This window comes from Octopus bimaculoides, chromosome 1 (genome assembly GCF_046866305.1).
Source record: "Octopus bimaculoides isolate indiv1 chromosome 1, ASM4686630v1, whole genome shotgun sequence".
NCBI lineage: Eukaryota > Metazoa > Mollusca > Cephalopoda > Octopoda > Octopodidae > Octopus > Octopus bimaculoides.
Genome location: NC_142928.1, coordinates 74,410,264 through 74,431,742, shown reverse-complemented (window position 1 = coordinate 74,431,742; position 21,479 = coordinate 74,410,264). Strand labels below are relative to the sequence as shown.

The 21,479-nt window shown below is 38.5% G+C and overlaps 1 protein-coding gene across 1 annotated transcript in view; it reads right to left on the bottom strand.

The window, feature by feature from the left end:
• Positions 1–21,479, bottom strand: part of LOC106881193 (uncharacterized) — a 68,820-nt gene that overhangs the window by 11,884 nt on the left and 35,457 nt on the right. Inside the window, exons 3-7 of the mRNA XM_052967511.2 lie at positions 16,556–16,736; positions 13,544–13,650; positions 8,169–8,300; positions 5,544–5,624; positions 2,477–2,683 (exon numbers count right to left, since the gene is read on the bottom strand). Of these exons, the coding sequence (XP_052823471.1) occupies positions 2,477–2,683; positions 5,544–5,624; positions 8,169–8,300; positions 13,544–13,650; positions 16,556–16,736 (708 nt within the window). The remainder of the gene's footprint in view (positions 1–2,476; positions 2,684–5,543; positions 5,625–8,168; positions 8,301–13,543; positions 13,651–16,555; positions 16,737–21,479) is intronic.

Here is a 21,479-nt window from a genome sequence, read left to right as displayed (position 1 = left end):
ATATATATATATATATATATATATATATATATATATATATATGCATGCACACACATAGGACACCCACACACGCACACATACACATAGACAAACGCACACACACGCACACATCATTAGCTTTTAAACTTTTTTTTATTTTTAAACGTTTAGATTTTCAGCGTTGAGGACTCGTAGCATTTATTTATGTATGGCTCAGTGGTTAGTGCGTCAACCTCACAATCATGAGGTATTGAGTTCGATTCCCGGACTGGCTGTGTGTTGTGTTCTTGAGCAAGGCACTTTATTTCATGTCGCTCCACTTCACTTAGCTGTAGAAATGAGTTGCAACATCACTGGTGTCAAGATGTATCGGCCTTTGCCTTTCCCTTGGATAACATCGGTGGCGTGGTGAGGGGAGGCTGATATGCTTGGGCGACTGCTGGTCTTCCATAAACAACCATGCCCGGACTTGTGCCTCAGAAGGTAACTTTCTAGGTGCAATCCCGTGGTCATTCATGACCGAAGGGGTTCTTTACCTTACCTATACCTTACTTTACCTATACCTTGCTTTGTGTACAAACACGTACCCCACCCCACACACACAGCCAAAACAATGAGCTAGATTTCTTTCTACGGACATAATCACTGATTGGGTTCTAGATAATATTTTCCCTATTTTTTCATAGAATTTTTAATATCTCCTTAAAACTAAATCTGATATCAACTAATTATAAATAGATATGATTTTTTGTTTTTACAAAACATTGTGGTTTGTTAGTACTGCTCAATTAATTTTATAGATTTTGTTCTTTAGAGTTATAGAATTTTATGTATTTAACTAGAAGCGAATTTTTACTCGGATATCTTACTGTGATTGCAGTTATTGTTTTCATATATCCTTCTTGAAAATATTTTGTAATGCATTTTTAATGAGTTTTGACAAGTTAAGGCTTGTAGCTATATTCCTAGAATAGTAAATGATTAGTACTTATAACTTGGATTTTCCTGAGACGTTTTCATACATATTTATTAATACCAGACAGAAATGTGTAATCCTCTGTGTGTGTGTGTGTGTGTGTGTGTGTGTGTGTGTGTGTGTGTGTGTGTGTGTGTGTGTGTGTGTGTGTGTGTGTATGTATGTGTGTGTGTGTGTGTGAGTGTGTGTGTATTTGTGAGAGTGAAAGAAAGAGATATAATGTGTGTGCTTGTGTATGCATTTATAACAACGTATATATATATATATATATATACATATGTGCGTGCATGTGTGTTCATGTGGGTTTGTATAAATATATATATACTTTTATTCTTTTACTTGTTTCAGTCATTTCAATGCGGCCATGCTGGAGCATTTCCTTTAGTCGAACAAATCGACCCAAGGACTTATTCTTTGTAAGCTTAATACTTATTCTATGGATCTCTTTTGTCTAACTGCTAAGTTACGGGGACGTAAACACACTAGCATCGGTTGGCATGTGATGTCGAACACACACACACACACACACACACACACACACATATATATACGACGGGCTTCTTTCAGTTTCCGCCTACCAAATCCATTCACAAGGCTTTGGTCGGCCCAAGGCTATAGTAGAAGACACTTGCCCAAAGTACCTCACAATGGGACTAAACCCGGAACCATGTGGCTGGTAAACAAGCTTCATACCACTCCTATACATACATATATGTACGTATATACATATATATACATACGTATATATATATATATTTATATACATATATATACGTATATACATATATATATATATATATATATATATATATATATATATATATATATATATAATTATTACAAATAAAAGAGTAAAGGATTATCAATTTATTAATAATTAATAATTTTTACCAAGCCCTTTGTACAAAGTATGTGGTGAAGCAACTGTTGCTGATCCCTTAATTATGTTTATATATATATATATATATATACATGTTGTTGGCACTACGTCGGTTACGACGTCGAGGGTTCCAGATGATCTGATCAACGGAACAGCCTGCTCGTGAAATTAACGTGCAAGTGGCTGGGCACTCCACAGACACGTGTACCCTTAACGTAGTTCTCGGGGATATTCAGCGTGACACAGTGTGACAAGGCTGACCCTTTGAAATACTGGTACAATAGAAACAGGAAGTAAGAGTGAGAGAAAATTGTGGTGAACGAGTACAGCAGGGTTCGCCACCATCCCCTGCCGGAGCCTCGTGGAGCTTTAGGTGTTTTTCGCTCAATAAACACTCACAACGCCCGGTCTGGGAATCGAAACCGCGATCCTATGACCGCGAGTCCGCTGCCCTAACCACTGGGCCATTGCGCCTCCACACATATATATATGAACATATATACATATAAATATATCTATATTTATGTATACATATATACGTAATCACACACACACATATATATATATACACATAAATACACACACACTCTTACCTATATTAATACTAATATTATTGTTTTGAAATCAGTAGAATACAATACCTTTCCAGTGGGATAATGGATGGCTTGAACATTATGTGTGCCGCTACCTCCTGCTAGAACAACATCGTGATCACAGAACTGGGCGCAATATAAATATTGTCCATTGGCATTTTCAAAGGGTACAGTCTTATCAACCATTCCATCACAGTAATCCCATATCTGTAGGCCGTTCTGGCTCACCCACGACGCAGATAATATTTTACCTGGCTTTAGCAAAATAATAATAATAATAATAATAATAATAATATTAAAACAAGTAAACTAATTAGAATCTTGTGAAATCTTGATAAAATACATATGTAGTCTATAGAATTTCGGATGGACTACGTACCTTGAGTTATTCATGTTATATAATATTCACATAGTTGTACATGTAAACGTTAGTTACACAGATAATGGAAAATTCATTTTAATAATAGAAAACCATCTAGGTCGTGATCCTAGCTACTCCACTGTAAAAGAAATACGTTTATAAGGCTCTAGCTAAGGCGGAGAGCTGGCAGAAACGTTAGCACGCCGGGAGAAATGTTTAGCGGCATTTCGTCTGCCGTTTCGTTCTGGGTTCAAATTCCGACGAGGTCGACTTTGCCTTTCATCCTTTCGGGGTTGATAAATTAAGTACCAGTTACGCACTGGGGTCAATGTAATCGACTCAATCACTTTGTCTGTCCTTGTTTGTCCCCTCTATGTTTAGCTCCTTCTGGGCCAGAAAGAAATAAGAAATACGTTTATAATTTATGTTTCAAAAGACTGTAAAAGTCTCAAAAGCTAAATCTGCTGAACTGAAGGTATTGAAATACGCTTTGACGTAGAATTATTCTGTTAGAATTTCATTTAGATTTGCTTTTAAAACCATCTTCCAGTGTGCATATTCAGTTTTCTTACAGGACAAGTAATTTATTGCTTTCCTTACACAATTTAAGTGTCAAAGTCAATTCCTAAAATGCTATCGCTATTGTTTTGGGAATTCAACTGTCCACAAAGAAGCATTTGTGTACGTAGTCCGAAATTCTGAGAGTGCATTGAACACTTCAGGGTTTTAGCTACTCACATAAACATGCATTTATATACACACATATTTCAGATAAGTTTAATTATTGAACTATACATTTATTTAAAATATAGAGGTGCCAAAACATCCCTACATATATAGAAAAATATCAATGAAAAAGAATCATACATAATTTAATCAAATACATTCATCTACTTTAATTTATGCAACTGGTGAACAAAATACGAAACCATAAAAAATAAACAAATGAATTGGTTCTGTTGGATTTTTATTTTTTAAAAACGGCATCAGACTGAATGCTTTGCCCCCATTTTATGAATTTCAGATTGTTTCCCCAAATAATTCAGCGCTACCGTTACCAATCTCTTAACTTTCAACTCCTTTAACTTTTAACTCTCTTAACTGCATCGTTCAAAAGTTGAACAGTTTTCTGTCCAACTTTAATACGTAGCAAAGCATGAGTTATTTTACTATAGGTTTTAGAATCTCACATTGTCTATTCTTTACCATCTGAACTAGGCATTTGTGATAGATTTAAGTCTATAAGATCTTAATATCTAAGGATCTTGTTACCAGCACACAATAAATCCTGAATACTCATTGCATTAAATTCTTTAAATCGCATTGATTGCGCCATTTTTCGAGGTTAATTCAGAAAATTTCATCCCCCAAGCTTACATAATGTAATATTTCCAGAATTCTTTAACATACTGTTTGACACCAGCCTTTGTTGTCAACTGATTTCAAGTTCTTGTGTGATAATGAATCTTAAGAATGGAAATAACTACCTTACCAATAAGCTAGAGTTGTGAATCATGTATAGTTGAATAAAAACGACTTCAATAGATGCCTACATTCAGTGTCAATGAAGATTTTTTAAGATGACCGATATAATGTGTAAAAGCATGTTTTCCTTGTGTGCGAAATATATATATTTTTCCATACCGTATTGTTCGACAGCAAATTAGAAATGCTCAGTGACCCTGTCGTTTAACAAAATCTGTGTAACCATTTCTTTTCAGTTAGGTTTTCAAATGAAAGTAGATTTGAAGGCGTATTTAATTATTCTCGGAATATCAAGAATGATAAATAAGCAATGACTTGAATTCAAGTCTCCAGTGATGTTTCTTTCTGACAAAAATGTGTAACAATTTTCGCAGTTTTGTATTCTGGTGTCTATATTCCCTCCTTTGAGATAAAAAGTTGATGGAAACCACTTCCAAAATAAACCAGATTCATCTACATTAAAATCTAAATTTAGTTGGATATTCTACAATATCTTTCAATTGAGTTGGAAATTTCACTTCTGTCTGAATGTCAGCACTTGCTTATTTTTGTTATCTCAATTCCATCATGATTAGATCGTTTCTTTAACTTCAAAATCCACCCAAGACAAGCAACAACCTTTCTGTTGCAACTAAATTTAACCTTTGTACAAAGAAATGGCTTGGAAGACTGATGAGTGATGCTGCGACATATTATCGCCCAAGCATTTAACATTTCCTCCGTGTTTCACCCCAATATTTTATAAGGTGTACGCGTTACTTTAAAAGTTTTACACTCACTTGAATCTCGTACAGCAACTTTATTTTCTTAGATGATTTTTAAGGTTGGTAGCGCAAGTTCTAATAATTCCATAACAAAAAACTTTGCTATTCCTTCCATTCTTTTCATAATCTTTAGCTTAGTATCTAATGATATTACGTGACATGATAGGCTAACAATACAACTGAATAAACTAAAATATTATACTTCAGGAAATTAAAAAATTGCTTCACAAGTGATAGGTTGTATCACGAGCTAACGCTTTATTTTTCGAAGTCATAACTTAAATGTCTTGCTTAAAACAGAAAACTCACCATTGATTTTCTTAAAAGTTTTACTAAATTTTAGCTTCTCTAAATTTACATTATACCAAAGAGATCGTTATCGTGAATTAAAGTGACAGGTGTGGAGAAAAAATCTATTAAGCTGTATGAATTAAACTATTTCATCTGTTGCTTCACAATGAGAACTATGACAAACCATGTGAATAATATACTTAAAAATACTTACTCGAAAGTCTAATCCTTCACCACAGATGTGTGGCCCAGCCATATAACGTCTCACACCAAGCTTGGTTCTTTTATCAAATATCTAACAAATTAAAAAAAAAAAATAGTTACATTTGTAAATTATAATGTATATTTTCTATGTACCACATCTTCAGAATTTCTTTTAGGTTTTATACAATTTTTGATAATTTCAGTCCCTGCCCTATTTACATATATTTATTTAGCTGCCCTATTTACATATATATATATATATTTTACATTTTGGAAGAGGTCTAGTGGAAGGCCCTATAGCAGGCCCCATAGCAGGCCCTGTGACTAGATGGCTAGACGTGATTAAGGAAGATCTCCAGAGGTACGATGTCACCTTGGAGGATGCAAAGGGACTGGCACGGGACCACCTGCGATGGCAAACACTGGTAGACCTGGTCGGCTCTGTACACAATGAAGCCTCAAGGACCGGTAACCCGAGATGACCCCTCCCCTATCGAACAAGAACAGAGAGAGGGAGAGAGGGAGAGAGAGAGAGAGAGAGAGAGAGTATTTATATATATATATATATATTCTTTGGTGGTAGGACAGAAACTAAACTTCCTGTTCAAGCTTAATGCTGGGAAATGTATAGATTTAGGAATAAGTCGCATGAAAGAAGCTGGAGATTGATTCGAGTGAAATAAGATTTAACAAAAAAAAAGAAAAAAAAAAAAGAAAATGCAAAAGATACTGTTACTAATTCAAAAAATTTCAAGGCGGCATTTAATAGTGGTTTCTTATTTTGGCACAAGGCCAGCAATTTTGGGGGAGGGCGTAAGTCGATTACATCGACCCCAGTGCTCAACTGATACTTATTTTATAGACCCCTAAAGAATGAAAGGTAAAGTAGATCTCGGCAGAACTGGAACTCAGAATATTAAGACGGACGAAATGCCGCTAAGCATTTCGTCCGATGTACTAACGGTTGTGCCAGCTCGCTGCCTCAAAGTGGTATATAATAATTAATAACCCTTCAGTTATAACACCTCACTAACTCGGTCAGTTACGCCATGCATAAAATTCGTTATCATAAAATAAGTTCGTGTGTTTAGTAGTGAGCGAGCTCCGTTGTATAGAAGGCAAGCTTCACCTCATAGTCTGTGATACAGGTACTATTTCTAGTCGTAACAATTTAACTTATTCTAGTAATGCTCATACTAACTCAAGTCGATAGGACTTATAAACTGTTGATGGATGTATTTGAATATGAAAGTTGTTATCATTTATAAGCCTTATAAGGTGGCAAGCTGGCAGAATCGTTAGCACACCGAGGAAAATGCTTAGCGGCATTTCGTCCATTCTTACGTTCTGAGTTCAAATTCTGCCGAAGTCAACTTTGCCTTTCATCTTTCGGGGACGATGAAATAAGTACCAGTTATGCACCGACGTAAATGAAAAACAGAAAATATTAGCTAATAATGGATGGTGTATGATCAAACTAATTAACTGAATTCGCTATATTATTAGTATTTTAGAGACCCTTTCTTGAATTATACCGGCAAGGCCAAAAAGCAGACGCTGTTCTTGTTCAGCATTAGAAAAATCTCTGATTGAGCAAACCCTACAATAAAAAGCTTTCCAGCTGTAGCCATATTATGTTATTCTTTGGTACAGTGACCCAAAATTGATCCAGGGTTACCCTCTCCAATGCATCATTTTCTAAAATTGTTGGGTGGGATTGAAGGTGCAGATAAGACTAGGACGGGAATAACTAAAATATGTATTCAGACATATCCAGTAAATGAATATCACTTGCATCTATAGGATTGCTGTTGTTCCTTTACTTATAATAACGACTTCACACATTGCTTCAAATGGTGTACTTCATGCAATTACAAGTTAGCTACCATTTAATAGATTTACTATCGAGACGTTCCAGTTGTGAACACCACCATGTTTTTTTTTCAGAAACAGTGTGAAAGAACTATTTTCTTTAACGCCACCTTCCATAATATATAAAGGCAGTGATTTGAAGGAGATGAAACTACTATTTCTAGCAAATTGAGTGATAGTACAGAGTAACCATTCTTGGTTTGTTGACATATTTGACATTAACGACAACCTACCTTTTCTCACAACCATCGGAGCACGAAGCGCTCCTCATGAACATAGATTCATGAGATGGTTGTGATCTGTAAACAGTTTTGTGTAGGAATCGGAAACAGGCGTATAAACACGCAATGCGCATGTCAAGTAAGTTATATGGTAGTCTGTATGCCACGTCTGACACCACTATCACACAGCTTTGCTGCAATTTTCTTGTTGCACCATATTGTCAATGAATGAAGCCAAGGAAGTCACCAAGTATGACTTAGCGGCTTCCTTCATTTGCTGTCTCACAGTTTTGAACAATTTTTCGATGGGAAGAGTATAGTTTGATTGCTCATTCACTGTTTTAGGTCATCACTTCACGGATTACCTCATTTGTCTATTAACATGTTGTGTGAAATAACGAAGCAACACCATGTTGTCTTAAAAGTTATGGTTTAAGAAAGAAAGCACAATTGTAATAATTGCAACAAAAAAAAAAAAGACGAAAGAAAACTCGGTCAGCAGTGAATAAATATTAGCATTAAGTAGAACTTATAAAACTTACCTTAATACTTTTATCCCAGCCACCTGTAATGAAAATATCGTTATATTCTGGACTAAACTTCAGAGAATAAATACGATTTGTGCAATATTCTTCTCTGTCAGGGGAATTTTCTCCTCCATACGTTTGTAAAATCTGCAAAAATGATCTTCAAAATATTAAGAAACTTCTCTCTCTCTCTCTCTCTCTTAATATGCGTATATGATGTGTGTTTTGGTTATTGATTAATTGTTTCAATTCTTTTCAACAAGGGCAACTTGGGAGAGGTGGGGATTACATCGACCCCAGTGTTCAACTGGTACTTATTTTATCGACCCCGAAAGGATGAAAGGTAAAGTCACCCTCGGCGGAATTTGAACTCAGAATGTAGCGACGGGCAAAATACCGCTTAGCATTTCGTCCAGCGTGCTAACAATTGTGCCAACTCGCCGCCTTGGTTATTGATTAATAATAATAACACATCTTAAAAAAGTCTTGTGATGCCATCGGAATATATGAGGTGCATTCCAGAAGTTTTGCGACATTTTTAGAGGAGGCAGTAAAAACTGTCCAAGATTATTTTAATTTTAGTCTAACGTTACTATTACATCTAATAAGCTGTAACAGCTCTTTGAACACACTCTATTAAACAGTGCTTGTCACAACTGACTAGTTTGCAGAATGCAGTCGGGATGTGAAGGCAATTTGGAAGCTCGATATGCAATAAAGTGTTGTGTTAAACTGGACAAAAACGCTTCACAAATTAATGAAATGTTTCAGATAGCTTAAGCATTAATTTGTATGAGCCTAACATCTGTTTTTCGCTGGTGCAACAGGCCAGACGAACAAAGTCCATTGGGAAGCTCGTAATGACAACTCTTTTCCGACAGCAAGGTAACCAGCTACATCTATTGGTTTCCTTGTAGCTAGGCAGTCAACAACATGTACTTTGTGGAGATTTTGAGAGAGTTTAAGGAGAGATTTCATCGCACCAGTCCACGATTCCATCCTGGTAACCAACTACATCAACTCTGTTCTATATTTAAGAGATGAGGAATTATGTGCATTATTTACATTATTTACATTCCAAGATTACGAGTTCGATTCCAAGCAGTGACCTGAGTAAGGAATTCCTTCAAAGGTTTGTATAAAACATCCAATTATTATTATTATTATTATTATTATTATTACCAATTAAATAATAAATTGAATTAATGTATTTGGACATATAATTATTTAGTATAATGAAGACATCTTATTTGCAATATGTAATTAATATTAAATTACTAATATAATGATGTATTTTACAGTAATAACAAGAATATTCACTAAAAGGATTTAAAATTCTGAATTAATCCACTAAAAATTCACGCACATAATACATAGGCATTTGAATTAATTTCCTTACATTCCAGCTGTCCTTTCACATGGAATTTCGTCTATCTTTAAACCTTAGCTCTGATGAGACATATATAAGTGAATTGAATTGTTTGTATATCAAAACATGTAAATAAGTTGAAACAAATTGTTGACGATTTTGGTTTTTTAATGATTTCTTAATGTTATATTATATTATATTCATAGTATATCATGTTATATTATAGTATAAATAAATTATTGGATTGTCAATTGTATCTCTCTATTTAATTTATTGTTATATATATATATATATATATATATATATATATATATATATATATATATATATACTGCAGCGTGGAAGGTGTTTATAAGCCATGTAAAAACGCACGAAAACCATTAGATTCACTTCAACATTTAAATTTAATTTGCCAAAATATTTTCGTCGCTTTGAGACCGCGACCTCATCACTGACAAAATTCCGTGCTGCATCTGATGCAGCAAATATTTTGGCAAATTAAATTTAAATGTTGAAGTGAATCTAATGGCTTTCGTGCGTTTTGTACATGGCTTATAAACACCTTCTTCGCCGCAATAGTTTTCGTTCCAGCACACGATGTCAGATCAGGTCACTTGCTATGCAAGTACATCTCTGTAATATATATATATATATATATATATATATATATATACTCAAACTCAGAAATTCAGACGAAAATAGTCTCTTTGTAGTCTTTCTTTTACTTGCTTCAGTCATTGAATTGCAGCCATGCTGGAGCACCGCCTTTAAAGGTCCAGTTGAACAAATCGACCCCTATACTTATTTTTAAGCCAGGTACTTATTCTATCGGTTTCTTTTGCCGAACCTATGTAAACTAACCAACATCAGTTGTCAAGTGTGGGTGAGAGACAAATGCAACGCACCATTACACACACATTCAAATTCAAGTCAGAGTTTCTGCAAATGGTCCGTTATTATATGAAATACTCATTACGCATAGTACAGATTATTCATTTCGTCGGTGCTTGCAGTTTTTTATGAAGAACGGAGAGAAAAACTCGGAGTAACAATTGAGCGAAACCAGTTTCGAATGAATTACTACACACAATCGCACGCGCGTATATATAAATGCATATATACACAAACACACACATGGATACTGAATACTAAAGGAATTATTGTATGCATTAGTAAGAATAAAAACTAGTAAACATAATTGTTCGAATTTGCAATTGTAGTCGATAAATTACAATGTTTTTAGGTAAGGCTATGATTTACCATCCATCGAGCTTCAAATGAGGTTTTTGATGCACTGGTTCGACCTACTAGAAATAGCCACCTAATCTCTTTCATATCACACCATACCCACTTATAAAAGGAAAATTGATAGTATAGTCCATAAGAATGACCAAACAAACGAACAGACAAACAAACAAAAACGGCAAGATCACGACTGTCATAACTTTGATTATAAGTTAATTTGATCAAGGCTGACCTGGGGCTATATTATGGCAACATCAACAAGAATAACAATTATAGTAACAAGAATAGCATGAGTCATATGAGTATTGATATGTCATCAATTTAAAATATATGACACCCAATGCAACTATGAAATAAATCAAGAGAAATCGACATTTCTTACGCTTCCTGCAGCTATGTTCGTTAATGAAGAAAAAAAGAAAAACATGTGGAGATGGTTTGATTGGAGGTGACAGGACGTATTGTTAGATAAAGTCGTTTGGACTACCTCAAGTTTTAACTATGATTTATTGTCTCTCATGGTGGCTTTGTCTATTTTCTTGTAAATTATTTATTTGACGTATTTCTTTAGTGTCTATTTTGATTTCTTTTCTCTCCCATTGAACGCTATGGAATAAATCAAGTCTGCAATCTGGTTTCAGTTCCAGGTGGAACCAATTCACTAAACATATATTATTAAACTCCCATCTCGAATTTTGCAACTTTAATTAGCAAAATCGGTTAACAAGATAAATTACCGAAATTGATTAACTTTATCAAAGCCATTTTCCAACATTTTCCACAACGACATGAAACAAAACATGCCTGCATTTCAAAAGCAATTGTAAACATACGCATAAGATAACCATTTCCAAAATTAGACACCACAAAAGATACTGCCAAACCAATGGTTTTCACAAACAACATCTCAAAAATAATGAAAACCCTTGTAAAATTTTCTTACTCCATGATACTAAGTCATTCTCATTTTTTCAGTGACCAATGGTATTGTTTCCAGAAAGTCATATTTGCCTGTGTGTCTCTCACCAGTGGTCCCTTGCTCTTAATATTTCTTTGTAATCAGAAGGCGGCAATCTGGCAGAATCATTAGCACACCGCGTAAAATGCTTAGCGGCGTTTCGTCTGTCTTTGTGTTCTGAGTTCATATTCCGTCGAGGTCGACTTTGCATTTCAACTTTTCGCGGTCGATAGAATAAGCACCTGTTGAGTACTGGGGTCGATGTAATCGACTTACCCCCCACCCCTCGAACTTGTATCAACATTTGAAAATATTCCTTCTTCGTAAACAGATAGCGACGATCTGGTAGAATCGTTAGCACGCCGGGTAAAATGCTACGTTCTGCGTTCATATTCCGCCGAGGTCGGCTTTGCATTTCATTTTTTCGGGGTCGATGAAATAAGTACCAGCTGAGCACTGGGTTGATGTGATCGACTTAATTTCTACCCCGAAATTACTGGCTTTGAGCCAAAATTTTAAATCAATAATTTTTTTGTAAAGTTAGCTCCAGCGCTTGACAAAAGCAAAGTCTTCGATCTTGTGTTTTATGGCAATCTCTTAGCTAAGTTATTCATCTATGGTACCGACGATTTCTTGGATCGGAGCTTCCTGTCAGACCACAACATTGCATAAAAGCTTTGAAAAGGCTCCTTCTGATGCATGCTCTGTCAACTCACATCTACACCAAGTTGTACTTTTATCATTGCGCTTTTGTAATTACTTGCTGTTCTTTTAACACTCATTTTTAGTTGATATCTCCCCTCAATCCTCTTTAACTTTCCACACACGAATATCATCCATGTACAACCTAAGTATCTCACCCCTGAAGTATATTGAATCCATGAGCAGGGATCTTAAGAGTGTCCACGACTGATATATGAAATCCTAGCATGTTTCAACAGCACATATACACAGTCATCACACATCAGTAAACGGAGTTGTACTTTACACTTCGTAGTGATAGAAAACAGACATCTAAACACCGCCTTGCGCCATAAATGATAGATATCGCAGTGTCTAAGGATCTCACATGGCAACCTCGTATTTCGAATTTAGGTAGAGTGTGTGTATGTGGATTTAGTTAATGAAGTCTGCTGTGATTATTGCAATTGTAATAGATTATCCAGAGAAAAGAAACCACATGTCAGTAAGTGGTCTGTTGTGTGCTTCAAGCGTTTTGTTAGCGATTCTCTCCCGATCAGTCGACTGAATCTCCTTAGGCCGTAGTCTGACATGTATGTGTGTGTGTGTGTGTGTGTGTGTGTGAGTGAGAGAGAGTATGTGTGTGTGTATGTGAGAGAGTATGTATGTGTGTGTGAGAGAGAGAGAGAGAGAAAAAGAGTGTTTATGTGTGTGTGAGCGTGAGAGAGTGAGAGAGTGTGTGTGTGTGCATGAGAGAGAGAAAGAGAGAGAGAGAAAGGGAGAGAGAGAGAGATAATAGTACCCTTTCGAATACGTGAGCAAGAGCAATACTCTGGCATGGATCTTTCTTGATCAGTAACTGGTTAGGGATAAAGTTTTTTTTCTCAGGCCAATGAAAAGGAAATTTACGGATCGGCAAAAGAGACCAAGACAAAATGTACCAGACTTATATATATATAAAAAAAAAATGGGAGCCATTTCTTTGAGGAAACCCTTCAAAACGGGGCCCCAGCATGTCTGCAGTCCAATGACCGAAATAGGTGAAAGATAAAAGCAAGATAAGATATTTCTCAGTTCAAAATGATGAAGACTATTTCTAAATGGATAATAATCTATTAAAAAAAAATACTGACATACTTGCATCGTTCTAGAATCGTACAACCTTACGGCGAAGTCTGCTCCACCAGTAGCGAATACTTGACCATCCAAGCAGAAGTCGACTGCATTAGTTTGGTTGTTTTTCTCTGAAATATATATTAAAAGAGAAAAAGAATAAGATTTAAAAAAATTGATGTCAGACGAAATAAATTTTCTATGCGCTATGTATTGAGAGGAAATGAATGGAGAGTGAGTGAATTAGTTGTAAAATTTTCGCTAGAGTGAAGCGTTCTATAAAATCATTAATTCCAAAAGGCGATGAACAAGCTGAATCAATTATCTTGAAGCAATCCATTGCCAATGATTAAAGTATAAAAATATTGAATCTAATTCAAAGAACATTGTTCTATACACTTCGATCTCATTGATTTATGTATACTATCCCATACTGTACACACACACACACATGTTGTTGTTGGCACTCAGTCGCTTACGACGTCGAGGGTTCCAGTTGATCCGATCAACGGAACAGCCTGCTCGTGAGATTAACGTGCAAGTGGCTGAGTACTCCACAGACACGTGTACCCTTAACGTAGTTCTCGGGGATATTCAGCGTGATACAGTGTGACAAGGCTGACCCTTTGAACTACAGGCACAACAGAAACAGGAAGTAAAAGTGAGAGAAAGTTGTGATGGAAGAGTACAGCAGGGTTCGCCACCATCCCCCGCCGGAGCCTCGTGGAGCTTTAGGTGTTTTCGCTCAATAAACACTCACAACGCCCGGTCTGGGAATCGAAACCGCGATCCTATGACCGCAAGTCCGCTGCCCTAACCACTGGGCCATTGCGCCTTCACTCACACGTATACAGTGGAGAAACATGGTCTAGTAGTTAGGGTGTTGGATTCCTGATCGCAAGATTGTGGCTTCGATTCCTGGAGCGGGCGATGCATTGTGTCCTTGAGCAAAACACTTCATTTCACGTTTCTCCAGTCCATTCAGCCGGAAAAATGAGTAATCCTGCGATGGAACGGGATTCCGTCCAGGGGATGGGAGTATATACACCACAAAAACCGAAAAACCAGCCCTATTAATCGAAGTGTACAGTATTACGGCCGATCTTACTAATGGGTTTCACATTAGAGCTTCAAAGGAGTGTTAGGCAACAACCCGGTTATGCAAGCCTGCGTTCTTCAGAGGTAGCCGTTATGGAACATGTGTGTGTGTGTGTGTGTGTGTGTGTGTGTGTGTGTGTGTGTGCGTGTATGTGTGTGTGCGTGTGTGTATGTATATGTGTATGTGTATAACTTTTCAAGTATTTATATCTGAGCTACCATAAAAATAAATGACCTTTCTCTACTAACCTGGAAATAGTTAATATCCATCCAGGTCTATTAATTGGGAAAATGTCGTTATGATACTTTACGTTTATTTCGATCCTTAATTTTTGCTTTTTACTCAGGAGAGAAAACAGTGTCTACGCTATTCATAGGGCCTACGAGGCCAATGGAAGGGAGGTAGTTATCTACAAACCGGAGACCTAGTTGTAATGTTTGCAACAGAGAAGACTTCGCTAAAGGCATCTAAGGTGCGTGTCTGTTAGTAGTAGGAAAATGGACGATGGATTATTCTTTCATCTAAGTAGGCCACGGCGGATTTGAACTCAGAATGCAAAGAACCAAAACAAATACCGCAGGGGCAACCGATCCGACATTGTTATAGTTCTGCCAATCCACCGTTCTAGAGTAGCAATTTGTTTTTTCGATCTTAAAAGGATAAAAAGTAAATAAACCTCAGTGAGATTTGAACTCAAATACATCCAATATCGAAGCAAATAACACAAGTTACTCTAATAGGACGTACTAACTACTCTTTCATTTCGCCACCTATTTGTAGCTATGTTAAATAGAAATTAAATAGAGCCTGTCCTTTTCATGAACTTTGTATATTTAAAATATTTTTCGGCGATTTTTAAGAGAAAAAAAAGAAGAGGGTTGATTTTACTCATAAACCTTGTGTATAGTGCTATTTGATAGGGATTATTTTGTGTGCGGTTTTTTACAGTTGATCTTGAGAGCCATTTGAATCTACACTACTCTTACCTTGACGACTCCGTTTCTAACCTGACAATCTTGATAGAGATACTTAACGTTCTGAATGTTGTATAGTAGTCCCAGAATACTGAGGTGCAGTCAAACATCGATTATCTGGACATGAATTTTTCGAATTTCGGTTTATCCGAACTATATTACATGGTCAATTAATTATCTTCAGGATAGCTTGCTTTGTTTGCAACCAAATCAATTATCCGAACAAAATGCTCGTTCGTTCGGATAATCGATGTCTGATAACATAACTGGTAGATGTAAAATATGAAGAATACACTTGTGATTATATTTGTGAGCAGTATTTGTTTCGCAAAAGAATATTAGACCTGCATCCCTGTTTCATTGAATTAATATATAGTGGCTGTTAAATTCGTTCGTTTTTCTTTTCCATTTACTTTAATCCTTATTTTTCATAAACAATTTTAACAAATCAGTCAATAATATACTCTGCTTCATTGTTCACGACTTCTAACCAACGTTCCACTAGCGAGTCAATACCTTGACTTATTTGTTAAAATTGGTTTCAAATTTTGGCTCAAGGCCAGAAAGTTCGGGGGAGGGGTTAGTCGATTACATCGACTCAACTGGTACTTATTTTATCGATCCTGAAAGGATGAAAGGCAAAGTGTACCTCGGCGGAATTTGAACTCTGACCGTAAAAACGGGTGAAATGCCGCTAAGCATTTTGCCCCGCGTGCTAACGATTCTGCCAGCTCGCCGCCTATTATTTGTTAAAAATTTTGATGAAGAATAAGTATTAAAATAAATTTAAAAGCGAACAAACAGAAACAATGCATATGACAACCCAGTAGGTCCACCGAATTAGCCTCTACGCGGTTGCTTGATCTGCTAAAAGCAGCAACCAAATTTCGATTTGGGATTCAACAAAACAAAAACGAGGACGACATATACATTTATCATAAATACAAGCATCGAGAAACTGACCTTCAATAGATTCCACTAAAATTCCTTCTTCAGTTTCCGCTGTTATCACCTGACCGTCAGCTGTAGTGGCCAGGACTGACGTGTCGTTCTCCGGATTGAATCGAAGACACATAACAGCATCGCTAGAGAGTCGTGAATTACGCAGTTGATTTAGTAAACGACCTGTTTCAGTAGAATAAAGCTGAAAGTAAACAACCGTTACGAAGTATGTTAATAAAGCTTAAAGAAATGGTTGTTCTACTACAAAATTACATCAAACTGAAATTATTATTTTTTTTATATATATTTTAAACTCATTATTTATTATTATTGTTTTTTAGCAATTCATCTTCACTAAATTCCAGTGTTATCTTTACAAAACACATTTTCTGTTTATTACAACGCAAAAAGCCTATTTATGTATCGAATAAATATAATTTTTTCAACTTCTCTAATAGTGTTAGTTACTTTTTTCTCTTTTTCATTTTTTTTCTCTAGTTTTGAAAGATGCAGAAGTTCGCTCCGCCACCGTGTGATTGGGGTTCTGCCCCTGTGCATGGCACCTTGAGGCAAATTGTTTTCCCACATTATTCTCTGGTCAGTCAATGCTATGTGAGCAAAATTTTGTTGCCAGAAACAGTTAATGAGGGCACTGTTTATATATATATATATATATATATATATATAAACACACACACACACACACATACACGAGGGGTGCTGAAAAGTTCCTGGCTTGAAGAATGTCGCAAAAACTTGGTTGGAGACCCAACCTTCCGAGTTCTTTCACAGGGCTTAGAGAACCTGAAGGACCACGGCAATAGGTGTGGGAATCTGAGAGGGGAATATGTTAAATAAAATCATAAATAACTGATCCTCTTGTATTTTCTTTTATCCAAAGCCAGGAACTTTTCAACACTCTTTATATAATATATACATATATATATATAAATAAATAAATAAATATACATATATATTTATATACAAATATATATATATATATATATATATACACACACACACATACAATCATATCTATCTATCTATCTATCTTTGACCAACACTTCAACGCCAAACACGAAGGGTGCGTTGTCAGGGCTAGGATGCGTGCTCTAAGAAACGAAGGTGTTGGAGCCGCGCGAGAGGCCCGGGTGGAGGAGGCGCAACAGGGCAACAAAGCCACCATTCGGTCTCTGGTGGACGAACAGGGGCGCGAACTGCTCGAGCCAAGCAAAATGTGTGAGGCCTTTCAGCGGCACTTTGCTCGACTGTTTGGGACGAATGGCGAGCGAGAACGCAGGGTGGACTTCAGTGCCTACCTGCACAGCCTGCCACGACTCTCGGCAAGAGAGGCGGAGTGCTGCGAAGGTGCCATCACGGCGGCGGAAGTGAGGGACGCGATGGCGGGATGCTCGAGGGACAAATCTCCGGGTTTGGATGGTCTGCCCTACGAGCTTTACAACTGTATGCCAGACTTGTTTGGAGACGTCTTGGTGGCGGTGTACTGCAACTGGCAGCAAAACGGGAGCATTCCCGGTTTTGTGAGTCGAGGAGCCGTAACGATGCTGAAGAAAGATCCAAACAAGGGGGACGTCATAGATAACTTTAGGCCCATCACTCTGCTCAATGCAGACTTGAAAATTTTGGCCAAGGTGTTAGCCAAGCGGTTGGCGCTTGTCATCGAGAAACTGATCGGCAAGGCGCAAACGTGCGCTGTGCCGGGCAGGAGCATCCATGACAACCTCCATCTGATGCGCTACATCATAGAGAGGGTAGTTAAGGAACCTGGCATGGGTGGGGCCATGATCAATTTAGATCAATCGAAAGCTTTCGATAGGGTAGACCATCAATACTTGGAGGCTGTCCTCATAGCGGCCGGCTTCGGTCCCATTTTCCGCGGCTGGATGGCTGCCTTGTACAGAGGCATCCGTTCGGTAGTTCGCGTCAATGGGCATCTATCAAGACCCTTCAACATTGCACGTTCGGTCCGTCAGGGATGCCCCCTCTCGTCGCTTCTGTACGTGTTGACTCTCGAGCCACTACTGCGGAAGCTGGCGACGCTGAGGGACATCCCGCGAGAGTTGGGATGCGGGACGAGCGTGTCGGCATACGCGGACGACGTCACCGTCATAGTGTCTAGCCAAAAGCACATCGAGCTTGTCGGCGAGACACTGAGAGACTACGAAGCGGTAACGGGAGCGAAAATCAACCGGGATAAGTCAGTGGGCTTGCGGCTCGGCACCTGGAGAAGCAAGCCCATGCCGTCAAGTAGCGCCTACGTCGTGGGACGTTGGACTGACGGTCCGGTTGAGTTGCTCGGGGTCTGGTTTGGTCCAGACCTCCAAACGGAGAAGAACTGGGACGAGATAACGAGAAGGGTGGCCACTCTAGCCCGGCAATGGGCCGAGAGGAAGCTTTCCCTGAAAGGTCGGGCGGAGGTGGCGAACACGTACATCGCGTCCGTCATCTACTACCGCCTGACCGTCGTTCCTTGTCCCGACCCTACCATCACCAAACTGGAGCGCATCCTCTTTCGCTTCTTGTGGAAAGGAAGCGTTCCGATGGTTAGGCGATCCGTTTGCTGCCAACACCCGTTAAAAGGAGGACTGGGCATGCCGTGGTTGATGATGCGCAGACACGCGCTGAGACTGCGACATCTCCGGCTCTACGTAGACAGCGGTGAACAGGTGTGGTCACCGTTTGCGCGGCGCGCTTTCCCGCAGCTCGTCTCCATGACCGAACTGCAGTCATGGATCAAGAAGAGGCCGAGGAAGGGCGAATGGCACCGCGAGTGTCGCGCTGCTCTTCGGCAACTCCAGCAACCCGGGTCAACCTTGAGCGACTGCATCACAACTAACGCATTCTATAGTGGATTAGTGGAGGGAAGGTACGACGACGATCTCGGGGCGAACCTGGGCGTCGACGAGGAATACCTGACCCGCCTGTTTAAGACGACCTTCGGGCCGGGACCTATGGACAATTTCCAGAGATCCCTGGCCTGGCAGTGCTATCGAGAAGCACTACCCGTTCGAGATAAGCTCTACAGGCATGGCTCGAGAAACACGGGGCCGACCTGTCCGAGATGCCGGCAGAGCGACGAAACCGTTCTGCACGCACTCGTACAGTGTCCCACCATTTCCGAGCTGTGGGCTTACGTCGAACAACTGCTATCGCGTGTGGGACGAGTCGGTCTATCAGCCGAGTCTATCGTGAATATTGTCGCGCCTCCTTCCTTTAAACGGGAAGGAAGAGCTATTTTCATCGTACTTGTGGCTATGGCGAAAGAATGTGTATGGTGGACGCGTCTGAAAGGTCTAGAGACAAAGACTTTCCTCTCTGGGCAATCTCTCATCAAGTTCTTCAAGTATCACCCGAAGAGGAAGGTGAGAGTAGAAAGGGAAGTCTTGTCTAGTGAATGCTTCAAAAAAAGATGGGTGAATGTAGCAAGGATGGCACGTGTGAACGACGGAGCCATCTTGAGCATAACCCTATGAACAAGAAAAAAAAAATAAAACAAAAAGGCAAAAGAGAGTCACTTACTGTTATAGTTTCTTCAATGAGAATATTGACCAAGGTTACCGTGGTCTTTTCCGTAGGCTTTTCCTTCCACAGCTAAACCTAAACTGTCCTCCCCTCTTTTACACGAGAACATTACTGTGATACACGATCCCTATTGATCGGCCTTTCCATTTTTTTTTTCCCGATCCCTTTTGATCGAACCCCCCCTTTTTCCCTTCCTACGATCCCTTTTGATCGACACCACCACTTTTTTTTTTTTTCCTTCCCCCTCCCAAAAAGAAAAGCTCTACATTGTATTTGTCCCATCTTCGTTGAGCCCTGTGTGGCTAATAAAAGAAATGTATCTATCCATCCATCCATCCATCCATCCATCCATCCATCTATCTATCTATCTATCTATCTATCTATCTATCTATCTATCTATTTATCTCTCTGAAAATGTCGAAATGTTATGTCTGGGAACTCCACTCCTATCTCCGATGTGGTTTGATAATTTTCATAGCGCAAGATAGTCTAACGTGCAGAGACTGCAAGCCGAATATAAGAAAGGAACACAGAAAAGGCATTCCGTCTTAATACTTCATATAAAGTATAAGTGTTTCAGAAGACCAGCAAAAATGAATTACGTAAGCTTAATTGTCCAGTTCTGCGATATACGCAACATGCTCTCTGCATTAGCATTATTGGCAATAATATTTTTGTCAGTAATGGTGATAGAGAGGGTCGGCTGCAAATATCTCTTAATTGGGCATTTAAGCTGGATTAGTTCACGTTTTTCCGTTCTTCTAAAACAGGTTTATATTATATAAAACTAAAAATACTGATTGCCTTTCCTGGGTTCCATATATATATATATATATATATATATATATATATATATAGAGGCATCAAGCTGTTAGATCAGGTTATGAAAGTTACAGAGAGGGTCATAGCCCAACTAATTAGGGAGCGAATCAATTTAGATGAGATGCAGTTTGGGTTCGTGCCAGGTAAAAGCACTACTGATGCCTTATTTCTAGTGAGACAGTTGCAGGAGAAATACCTAGCTAAGGATAAACCTCTGTACCTGGCTTTCGTTGACATGGAGAAAGCCTTTGACAGGGTCCCCCGATCCCTTATCTGGTGGTCAATGAGGAAACTTGGGATAGAAGAATGGTTAGTGAGAGCTGTGCGAGCCATGTACAGAGATGCTGCCAGTAAGGTGAGGGTTGGAAATGAGTACAGCAATGAATTCCGGGTAGAGGTAGGGGTCCACCAAGGTTCCGTCCTCAGCCCCCTCTTATTTACCATAGTCCTCCAGGCAATCACAGAGGAGTTCAAGACAGGTTGCCCCTGGGAGCTCCTCTATGCTGATGACCTTGCCCTAATTGCGGAGTCACTATCAGAACTAGAGGAGAAGTTTCAGGTGTGGAAGCAAGGTCTAGAA